Consider the following 11311-nt stretch of genomic DNA (forward strand, 5'->3'; position numbering starts at 1 on the left):
TGTCGCTCCTTTCCTCTCTGCGCTCTGTCCACGTGAATTAGCAGGCCAGCAAAGCCCGGTATTGCCCCAGGACTCAGGCAGACTGAGATTCTGGTGCCAGCTGCTCCGCTCTTCTGGGTGTGGCCCTTGGGCATGTGACTTAGCCTTGCAGAGAGAGCGCTTTGCTAGATGTGAAATGATGGTGATAGTGTGGTAGTGGGCCCTTCTAGGGTCCTTACAGAGTGGAAATAAATAGAGCAAATGTGGCATGACACAGAGCGGGTCCCGTGCCAGAGACATGGCGGGCACTCCCAAACCCTCCCTCCTGCTGGAAGTTGGGATTGTGCAATAGTCCCCACGTCCTGGCAAATCCAGGAGACAGGACTCTTGGCACACCCCGAAGCTACACTTGCCCTCCTCTGGGGACTCTCTGCCTGCATGTCCAGATGCTGTCCCCATGGCAGGACGTGACACCAAGGCCCAGCAGGCCCCAGATCTCTTCCTGGCACTCCGGGCTTTGCAGAACCCACTTCGCGTTGCTGGCGCTTCATGTCCAAAGGCGTCTCAGACGAGCACCTTCCCCCACACCTGCTTCTCCTGGCGGGGACAGAGCATCTCCTCCCTTCCAGCGCTCGAGTCAAAGGAGGAGGAGTCATCCATCCTTGACTGCTCTCCTTCTCTTCCCTCACCTCCATCCAGCAGCAAGCCCCGCAGCCTCTTCTGGAAGCTGAGCCCTTCTCTGCAGGGCTAACAGCCCCTCCCTGTTCCAAGCCATGCCCGTCTCTCTCGTGGGCTACGGGGGTGACCTCCAACTCTGCCCTTGCCCTCTTCCGTCTGTCTCAGTCGGCAGCACAAGTGTTCTTGTAAGGCATCATTTACTTATTGAGCGCCTGCTGTGTGCCAGGCATGGTTCTGGGTTCTAACGGCTTTGCATCTTCCTCTGAGTTTTCAAGGAAGCCCCCTCTGAAGTCATCTCTGCCCTCCCCTCCTCTCTCCCTTCACCACCCATCACCCATCTCCCAGCCTAGCCTCCCAGCTGTCCTTCCTGATCCCCTGGTCAGCTCCCTCCTCTGCCTGGAGGGTTCCTCCCTGCAGTCCCCCAGAGGTCACTTTCTTACTTCCTTCAGGTCTCGGTGAAAGCATCTTCCCTGCCCACCTGATTTAAATTTGCACCTGCCTCTCCTTCCTGCCCACCCTTGCGCTCTGCTTCCTTTTTCTCCCTGGCTCGAGCCGCCATCAGCAATCCATATGAGTTCCTACTCCCACTGGAAGGTAAGCTCTCCAGGGACACAGGCTCCCCAGTGCCTAGAAGGCTGCAGAAATAGGACCTGCACGATGGAATGCCCTTGCAGGGGGTGCTGCCATCTGCCATGCCTGCCTCCCACACAGCTCGGAGCCCCAAGGGAAGGACCGCGACCAGCAGCATCTGTGGAGGTGCGGGGGTCCTCCGAGGCAGCGCCAGGTCCCTGCCCCCGCCGCACTCACGCCCTTTCACCCCGGGACACAGCCCGGCCACCGGCTTCTGGGCGGCAGCTGGAGCCACCGTGCATGCCACGCTTCTGGCTCGCTGCCACCACGCTCCCCGCCTTGTCCTGGCAGTGCCCTCTGCTCCCTGCTCCACGGCCCTCTCCCTCCCCAGGGCTGGGGAGACCCCCCAGGGTCGGGGCGTGGCCTCGCCGGTCATGGGGAGGGCTGCCAGGGGTCTGGGGGCCCCCCTGCCCGCCGGGCCTGACCCCGGCCGCTGCTGTGTTCGCAGAGGTGGTCGGCGTGGGCTGCCTCCTGGACGGCGTGCACTACAGCAACGGCCAGGCCTTCCAGCCCAGCTGCAAGTTCAACTGCACCTGCGTCGACGGCGCGGTGGGCTGCACGCCCCTGTGCCTGCGCGCGCGCCCCCCGCGCCTCTGGTGCCGCCGCCCCCGGCGGGTGAGCGTGCCCGGCCGCTGCTGCGAGCAGTGGGTGTGCGAGGACGACGCCAGGAGGCTGCGTGACACGGACGCCGTAGGTGGGTGTGGGCGCGTGTGGGTGGGCGGGGGTGGGGTGGGGACACGCAGCGCCTCAGGGGCCACTCCCCGCTGCCCCTGACTAGCTGTGTGGCCTTGAGAAAGCCGATTCTCCTCTGGGACCCCACTTTCCCATCTCTAAGAGGGAAGCAATGCCTTCTGTCCTGATGGTCCACGGAACCCGTCATTGAGGAAGTGCTTTGCGGGAAGCAAGGCCGACAGGCACGGCATTCTCTCTCCACTTGAAGAGATGGGGGGTGAAGGCCGGGGGAGGCCCGAGCCACAGCTGCGAGGGCAGGAGAGGGAGTGGCTGGGACCAGCTGGAGTGGAGGCTCCTGTTGACTTGAGGGTGGGTGGGGCAGGGGAGGCTTTGGCCAGGTAAGCCAGGTAAGAGGAAGCCCCAGGGAGGGAGGATGGGGGCAGGCCTGTTCCACAACTGCTTCTGGGACCTACCCAGTGCCGGGCACTTAGTAGGTACCCAGTCAATGTCTGTCAGATGGATGGATGGAAGGATAGATGGATGGAAGGATAGATGGATAGAAGGATGGATGGATGGATGATGGAAGGATGGAAGGATGGATGGATGATGGAAGGATGGATGGATGCATGGGTAGAAGGAAGGATGGATAGAAGGATGGATGGATGCATGGATGTAAGGAAGGAAGGATGGATGATGGAAGGATGGATGGATGGACGGTTGGATGGACGGTTGGATGGAAGGTTGGATGGACGGTTGGATGGATGGACAGACGGATGGACGGACGGATGGACAGATGGATGGATGGGTGGATGCATGGGTGGAAGGAAGGAAGGAGGGAAGGGAGGGGAGGAGGGAGGGAGGAAGAAAGGCTAGTGAGGATCTGAACTAAGGCCCTGAGAGTAGAGGAGTCAGGGAAGGGGCAGGTGCAAGCGGCACCTCCCAACCACAACTGCAGTTCCTGGTGGGTGAAGGGGAGTACGTGTGGCTGGTGCCCCTCAGGATTTGTCATTATGCAGGTAGAACACGAGAGAAGGGCGTGTTTGGGGCCAAGGAGATTTGCTGCATTTGAGACAGGTTGAGTGGAGGCAGGGCCCCGGCTGCCTGGGCGATGGCCCAGTGGAGCCCTCTCTCCACGTGGGAGGAGGCGGGGGGCAGAGAGAGCGCTGGAAGGCGTTGGCCTGCAGCTGCTGGTGGTAGTGATGTGTGCGACAGTCTAGGGGTGATGTGTGAAAGAAGACCAGGGGGTCTGGGGAGGCTGACGTCTGAGGGGTGGGCAGAGAAGAGGAGGCTGAGGGGGAGAGAGAAAGGTGGGACCAGGGCTGTGAGAGAAAAGCCAAGAGCACCCAGCGCCGAGAAGACAGGGGACGAGGACACTTCCAGTGCGTAGGTGTTTGCCAGGCAAGTGGACGTGAAGCTGTGAAGAGACAGCAGCCGAGCCTGGGAGTTCTACGGGCACCGGTGTTGCAGGATTTTTTCCTAGGTTCTTGGCTAAGCTACGAGAAATGAATTTCAAGAGCAAGCCACTTAGTTAGGACAATAATTTATTAAGTGAGGGAGGGAAGAGAAATGGGAGAAAATAACAGGTCATGGGTCCCAGGTAGAGAGAAAGGGGCAGAAGGGTGATAAAGAGGGCTGGTTTACCGGCTACAGTTACCCAGTATAGATTACAAATGCCCAGGTTTGCTTGTGTGTCGATCCAGGCGGGGGCAAAGAAGGCCAGGATAAGGAGTTCTTGCTTTTGCGCCTGCTTTCTAAACCCTTCATTAGTCTGCCCCTTTGCTAATGACAGCGGGGGAGTCCCGGCTGCTTGCTGCTTTGGTTGATTCCCCACCCATCCGTCCCGGGAGGGCCCAATGCTAAGGCCCCTGGGGAGTATCCGAGCTGCTTCTGGCTTCCAGAGGAAATCTCCTTCCGAATGGGAGAACCTGGCAGTTTCTTCCAGCAGCTGTCTTGGGGGCACTGAAGGACCCGGGTTTAATGGCGCTGGTTTTTCTGCCAGGCTCCAGATCCATCTATCGATTCCCTATCTAGCCTGCCTCACTGGTAATTTTTATTTTTATGGTAGAAGATTGCTCGGGAAGACTATGTAGACAGGGTAGTCTCTCAGACTCAGCGCTGCTCCCTTTGGGGCCAGGTCGCTCTTCATGGTGGGGGCCGTCCGGCACATAGTAGGGTGTTTAGCAGCATCCCTGGCCCCTACCCCCGAGATGCCGTGCAAGCTGCAGTGGAGGACCCTGTCTCCAGGCAGAGTCCAGTGTGCCTGGGGGGGGGGGGGGGGTGCGGGCAAAACTGCCCTGAGAGAACCGTTTAAGGCAGCGAGAGAGAAGCTGAGGAAGACAGACCCGTTGCAGAGGTGGGGCAGAAAGAGAAGAGCGAGCTTCTGTGGAAGCGAGGGGAGGAAGAGTTTCAGAAAAGAGCGAACCGGAAGGGAGGACCGGGGAGGTGCTCAGCCGCAGCAGCGTAGAGCCTTCTCTCCACCCGCTGCCCCCGAGCTCTGGGATGCAGGCCGTGCTGGGCGCCCCGGGGCTGAGGGAGGGGTGCTGGCTGGCCCTGGGGGGACGGCCGTGTCAGCGGGGCCTGGGGTGGTGGGAGAAGCCCACCCACCATGCACCCCCTCTCGCTGGGGCCACCAAGGGTGGCGGCCGTCTGCCCGCTGTGTGGCCCAGTCACCCCGCTCTGACCGACACACACGGAGCCCCTGCCAAGCCCAGAGGCCAAAGCCTTTTAATCCTCCTTGCAGATCCCCCCTCGGCCTGCTTAGCAGACTCGGCCCCAGCGCGCCCCCAGCCCGGCCCCTGCTCTGCCCTCACGTACCCCGCTCCTCTTTCTTCGCTCTCGCCAACCTCCGCTGCTCACCTCCTTCATTCCAGCACCCGTTCAGCCGCGCCCCCCAGCACACCTGGCTGGGGTGGGGGGCAGGGAGAGCAGCCCCCTCCCCTTCTGCTTCTCCTTCTGACCCTCCCTAGATTTCTCTCCTCCCCTGTTTTTCTCTCTTCATTGTTTGCCTCCTGCTCCCTATTCTCGCTCTCTCCATCTCTCCGTCTTTCTGTCCGTCTGTCCCTCCCTGGCCCTCACCTGTTTTCTGGCGCCTCTCTTTGGGAGCCCCTGCTCGTGTGTGTCTTGGGCCTTGCTTTCGAGGGTCTTGTCCCAGCCGTCTTTGGGCACCTCTCCTCAAGGCCGGCCCACTCACATTTTCCATGTTTCAGATGTTCTTGCGCGCCAGCGTGTTCTAGAAGCTGGGGAGAGAGGTACTAGTGCAGCCATCCAGGAGGTGGCAGGTCAGCTGGCCGAGGGGCCCACGATTGGGGGTCTTCCGCTCACCCCAGGTTCACCCAGGGCCTCGCGCGGCTTCAGCACTGCCCAGGGAAGAACCCCTCCTTCCCTTGCCACGGCCCCAGAGGGAGATGCTGCTGTCAAGTCGGTTACGGGCGAGAGCTGGAGGCACAGACACTGGAGCTGACCGTGGGAAGTCACACAGCGGCAAAGGGGCAGTGCTAGATAGGAACCCACGTGTTTAACCCTGAAACCTGTAAGTCCCCTCAACCACGAGGCCCTTAGCAGCACCCAGGTGAAGGAACCGGTTCAGGGATGTAGGCACTTGCCTTTGAACTTCCCAAATAAACTCAGTCTTTGTGGGAGCAGGTATAACGTCCCTTGACCCCTTCTCCCCAGGACCTGGCAGGACACCTGATACATAATTAATAGTGTACCCATTATTGCCAATTATCACACCAACCCAACAAGGCAGGTATTATTGTTCTGGTGAGGAGACTGAGGCCCAGAAAGGGTGAGTGAGTTATCAAAGATCACACAGCGTATAGATGGTAGGGCAGGATTTGAACCCAGTTCTGCCTGTCTCTAAAGGTCCCCTTTCCTCCATGCTTCCATGCACTTTTCTTGATAAGAAAAGATGTTAGGAGCTCGGCTCACACTCTCCTCTCTCTGGGAAGCCGTACTGGTTAGACGTCAACCTGCCCTCCTGTGGGTTGGTCCAGCCGTCACCCCAGCTTGCTGTCTCCCTGAGTTGTAGGGACCGTGGCACGGGGGTTGGGGTGATGGGGCAGACCGAGGCTGGAGACTCAGGGGAGTCCGTTCCCTCCGCAGCGACGGCCGGCGAGGTGGAGCCGTGGCACCGGAACTGCATAGCCTCCACCAGCCCCTGGAGCCCTTGCTCCACCAGCTGTGGCCTGGGCGTCTCCTCTCGCGTCTCCACTGCCAACGCCCGGTGCTGGCCTGAGCAGGAGAGCCGCCTCTGTAACCTGCGGCCCTGTGGGGTGGACATCCAGCGCTTCATCAAGGTGGGTGCGCCTCCCGAGGTGGGGCAGGTGGGGCCGGGGACGTCGCGGGCAGACCAACCCGGCTGTGAGCCCTGGCTCGGCATTTCTGCAACCGGGTCAGGTAAACCCACCTCCTGGGCTGGGCCTGTTTGCTCGGGAGAACGGCGTCGGGACTGGCACACTGTGAATTTTGCTCAGTGGAAGGTACCGGGGTTGCCTTGCTCTTAGAATCCAGGGCACTCTGGAGAGACCCCAGGGCCCCTCCCAAGTGCTCTTGTGGATGTTTCTGAGAGCCCCACCTTTGGCATCTCCAGTCCCGGCCCACGCCCTCGTGCGTGCGCAGTCTCGCTGGGCGACGGGGGCGCTAAGCGGGGCGTCAGGCCCTGGGGTCGTCACCTGCTCTGTGGCTACGTGCAGGGCCTGTGCGAGTCTCCCCGTCTGAGCGCCTCATCCCCTCATTGCTCAAGACGGGCGGTGATCCCTCAACTCCTTCCAGCTCTGACAGTCGAGGATAGAGGGTCACAAGAGAACTGCCGCTCGCAGAACTAGAAACGAGTCTCCTCTGCCTGACTCAAATCACACAGGACCCCTTGCTCACGCCCGAGGGCCGGTCGACACAGTGTCTCACCAGGAAAACATGAACGCCACCACTGATGGGGGCACTGATGGTCTTGGGGGTGCCAAGGAGAGAGTTACCCAGGCAACAAGACAGCAGACCTCCTACAGACCTCCCCGGATGTTAGACAAGGCCCCCTCCCCCTTCCCCCGCTGCTGAGGGCCACTCCAAGCCCGCGAGCTGTCGGCTGCACCTCTCTTCCTCTCCTCTCTTTCCCTTTGTCCTCCTCTTCTCTCTTCTCTCTGTTTTCTCCTGTCATCAAGCCTTTGTATTCTCAGTGCTTGGTACACAGCAGGCACTCAATAAAGCACGAATGAAAAAGGGGAGCAAGAGACCTGAGCTGGGCGAAAGCCTGGAGCCCGGGAGGCAAAGGCAGATTTTCCCCGAAGCTGAGGCTGGTCCCTGGCTGTGGGCTCACAATCCCTCCCCATTATGTTTCCGTAGTTTGAGCCCTAAGAGGGCTGCCCAAGTCTATAAGCTTCGGGCCCCGCACAGCTCAGATCTGCTGGGCACCAGCTCTGGCCAGGGGCCGGTGCAGAGTAGACCCAGTGGCCATGAGCCCAGTGAGCTTAGTAAGTGCCTCCTTGTGCCACCGTGGACTTAGACCATAGAGACGAGGAAAGAGTCCAGCGCACAAGTGGCCCAGAGCCCAGTGGAGGGAGAGTGTTGTTTTTTAAATAATGCTAATCCAGTTGACTATGTTCCATGACAAGGGTGTGTGTGAGAGGCTGTGGGAGGCAGAGGAGGGAGCGGTGGGGGAAAGCGTGTCCCCCGGTCATGTCCCCTTGCCTGCTCTGCCACCTACTAGCTGGGGAGCTTGGCTGGCCAAAGGTGCCACAGAGGTTTCCCATGGAGGTGAAACTGTGACACATGGCTGGGCATTTGTAAGGCAGAAATGCAGGAGAGAAGGGAAATTCTGGGCTACGAGATACAACCCAAGCAATGGCAGATGCCTTCTCTGGCCCTCAGTTTACTCCTGTGTAATATGGTTGGGTCTTGCGGCATATGCTAAGACCCTACCTTGCTTGAAGATGCTGAGAATCTGAAAGTTGGAGTGCTCCCCCATGAGAAGGTAAGCATTGAGGGCCTGAAGGGAAAAGTTCATTCACTGTGAGATTCCCTGAAAGCTCCTTTCCTTTCCTGCAGGCAGGGAAGAGGTGCCTGGCTGTGTACCAGCCAGAGGTGCCCGTGAACTTCACCCTCGCAGGCTGCACCAGCACACGCTCCTACCGGCCCAAGTACTGTGGGGTCTGCATGGACAACAGGTGCTGCAAACCCTACAAGTCCAAGACCATTACCGTCTCCTTCCAGTGTCCAGACGGGCCTGGCTTCTCCCGCCCTGTCCAGTGGATCAGTGCTTGCTTCTGCAACCTGAGCTGCAGGAACCCTGATGACATCTTTGCTGACTTGGACCCTTACCCTGACTTCTCTGAAATTGCCAATTAGGCGGGTACGTGTCCCGGGGCTTGGGGCCTGGCCCAGAGCTGGCAGGGCTGCCAACCCTCTGTGGCCAAAAACTTCTCCCACTTGTCTACTTCCCATTCTCTTCTGAGTCTCCTGCCCTGACCCTGGGCCTCCTTTCCCATTTCGACCACCCAAATGGCCCATGGGGAGCTCCACAGGCCCGGGCTGTGGGCCTCCTGCTTGGCAGTGCCCTGCAAGTGCTCCAAAGAAAATCCCCGTCTCTAGCCATTCTGAACAATACTCAAGCCCAGTCCAGTCTGTCCAAGCTCCGGGAAGTCCTGCTGGATCTTGCCCGAGTCCCAGGAAACAGAATCAGCTAGATGTTCAATAATTCCTTCTTTAGATGCCAAACCGCAAAACCCCATTCAGAAGAACGGATGAGATTTGGGACAATGGAACAGTCTGTTATTTGCGCCCCGTCAAGTGGCACTTGAATAGATAGTTCTGGCCACAGCATACCAAAAGCTTCTCTGAGCCCAAAGATTTGTGCACCCCAAGGTTACCCAATATGTGCCAAGCGAGGTGAAATGTTTTATCATTTGGTTTTTTTTAAATGGAAAGTTGTGTCCATTTAACCTGGACACTGTAAAAGTTAAGTTTCTCATCACCCCATATACCATGAAGTGTACAAATTGGGTTCATCCCCAACACAACTGAGATCGGATAAACTTTTCATCCTTATTTATGGGAAAACCCCCAGTCAATACTCTGGGGGCAGAGCAAGGTCAGTCAGTTTTCAGAAGGAGCGCGTGACCTAGCACCAAATCTGCCACTGATCGACAGGCTGTGACCACTGGCCAGGCTCTCAGACCTTCTCCTTCCTTGATAGCTCAGGGGAGTTGCTGGAATTCCTGGGATGGCCTCTCTGAGAGGCCTTGGTTCTGGGACATTCCTCTTCTCTCAGAGAGCTGTGGGAGACTTGGCTGATGGCCGGGCTGACGCACCTGCCATGACTGAGAACACATCCAGAGGTCAGAGGTCAGCTGAGGCCGCTGGAACCTCAAGGGTGGCTGGGACCCAGACATGGCTCTCTCTCGGCTGCAGTGACCCACTTCACTGCCTTGGGGTTTGATGACTAAAATGACTCAGTTTTGGCGTGAAGACAGGTTTGCCAGTTGTTTAGAAACAAATATATTTAATGTTGGCTTGAATCCAAAAAGAAGAGAAGGTCACTAATGGAAATAAGGTTATTATTTATTATAGAATATAAATATTTACTGGTAGAATTCTCTTATTAAACACCTTCTACGTGCACCTTCATTGCATCCTGGCGGCCTGCTGAGGCCGTCACTGCTATTTCTGCTCTTACAAACACGGAACAGAAGCAGAGGGAAGAAACTTGACTGAAGTGGGAAAGGCCCAGCTGCTATGTGGGATTGTCGGAATTAAAATCCAGGTTGGATTGATTAAAAGTCTTTTTTCCCCTCTGCTTTTAGAGCTTTCAAAATGTCAGAGGAGAGCATGTTGGAATAAGCACCTTCTTACTCATTTTTTTCACTGTCCCTCCAACTCCTTTCCCAAGAGAAGATGTGTCTGATTTTCAGATAGATTAGGTGCCTGAGCATCCAAATAAGCAACAGAGAGACAAAAACCCCACATAGTCCCAACAGACCATCCCCTCCTTCAAATCAGAACCAGCTTTCAGCATGCATTGAAAAGGTGCTTCCGCTTTCCCGCAGCCGCATCTTGAATGCTGTGCAGTTATTCCTGAGGCTTGACATGCCCCTGGGTTAGAGAGCCCTAACCAGGAACCCAGGGCAGGAATGGTGCCCTCCTTACTGTGACCTCAAGAAAGCCTAGTCCAGCACAAGGCATACAGTGGTGCTCAATATGTATTTTGTGAATAAAGGAAATTGTGTGTGTGTTCTTTGACTCAGAAACTCTCTTCTAAAGTTATGTGAAAATCTAAGTCTTATCAGCCAAATCTTATTTGAAGTGCCATAGGAAGAGAGACACTTAATATTTAAATATTTTATTTAAATAAATTTTATATTTAAAAAAAGAATTCTTGTGTAAAGAGAATTTATCCCATAAATACTCTCTTCTATTAAGTCCCTGTAGACCATGTTGGATTGCCTTAGAGTGAAGACATCTTACCATCTACACGTTAAAAGGGCTAGACAATAGCTAACCCCATTTGAAATTCAGTAGATTTCTTTTTTTAATGGAAAAAGGTTGTAATTCTCATGCTGTTCATATCCACACATTAAGTTCTTAAGGAATTTGCATTCCAATTTGGGAACCCAAGTGCAGCTTCTAAGATCACAGGAGCCTGGTTGAAGGAATTGGGAGTATCCTGGGAACGAATGGGGTGGAGTGCTGGGATGGCTCGATCACTCCTGATTTTGAGAGATGGACCTATTTTATGCAGACCTAAGAGGAAAGCCTCAGATCAACGAAGTCACAGGGAAGGGCATTTTGGCCCCATGTAATGAAGTTCTTTGTAGCAGTCAGAATTCTCCTGCAGTGGTGCGGCCTACCTTAGCAAATAGCAAAGATAATAATTATAATATAAAAAGACCTTACTGCGCGCTCACTTGGGGTCAGCACCATATCGGGTTCCTTGTTGTATCAAGCCTCAGAGGAGCATCAAAAAAAATCATCCCCGCATTTTATAAATGGAAAATCTGAGACTCAGAGAGACCGAGAAACTAGCCCCGGGCCCAGCCCTTCTCTGCACTCTGCCATCCTCTTGGGGAGCCGTCTAGACAGTCGAGACCCCACAGGGACAGAAGTTCAAGTAGATCAAGTAGATTGCAGTCCCTCTTGACTCCACATCTCAGGTGAAAGGCCCACTGAGCAGCAGTTAACCTCCAGCACAGAGAGTGAATTGCTTGGGTGTTGGGAAGAGAGGGGACCTGAATTCATCAGGCCTCTCATTCTTGCTAAACCTCACGATGAGCACTTGGTGGGTGCTGCCTGCGTGCCAGGTCTTGGCCTAAGTGCTTTCCTGCCCTATCTTATTTAATCCTCATGGCAAACCTCTGAGCTGTGA

At 56.3% G+C, this 11311-nt stretch overlaps 1 protein-coding gene across 1 annotated transcript in view; it reads left to right on the forward strand.

Moving 5' to 3' along the window:
* Positions 1–8394, forward strand: part of CCN4 (cellular communication network factor 4) — a 58418-nt gene extending 50024 nt beyond the window's left edge. The window contains exons 4-7 of the mRNA XM_058276073.2: positions 1736–1981; positions 5407–5421; positions 6064–6257; positions 7999–8394. Coding sequence (XP_058132056.2) covers positions 1736–1981; positions 5407–5421; positions 6064–6257; positions 7999–8298 — 755 coding nt within the window. The 3' untranslated portion in view covers positions 8299–8394. The remainder of the gene's footprint in view (positions 1–1735; positions 1982–5406; positions 5422–6063; positions 6258–7998) is intronic.
* The last annotated feature ends 2917 nt before the right edge of the window (positions 8395–11311 follow it).

This window comes from Dasypus novemcinctus, chromosome 14, assembly GCF_030445035.2.
Source record: "Dasypus novemcinctus isolate mDasNov1 chromosome 14, mDasNov1.1.hap2, whole genome shotgun sequence".
NCBI lineage: Eukaryota > Metazoa > Chordata > Mammalia > Cingulata > Dasypodidae > Dasypus > Dasypus novemcinctus.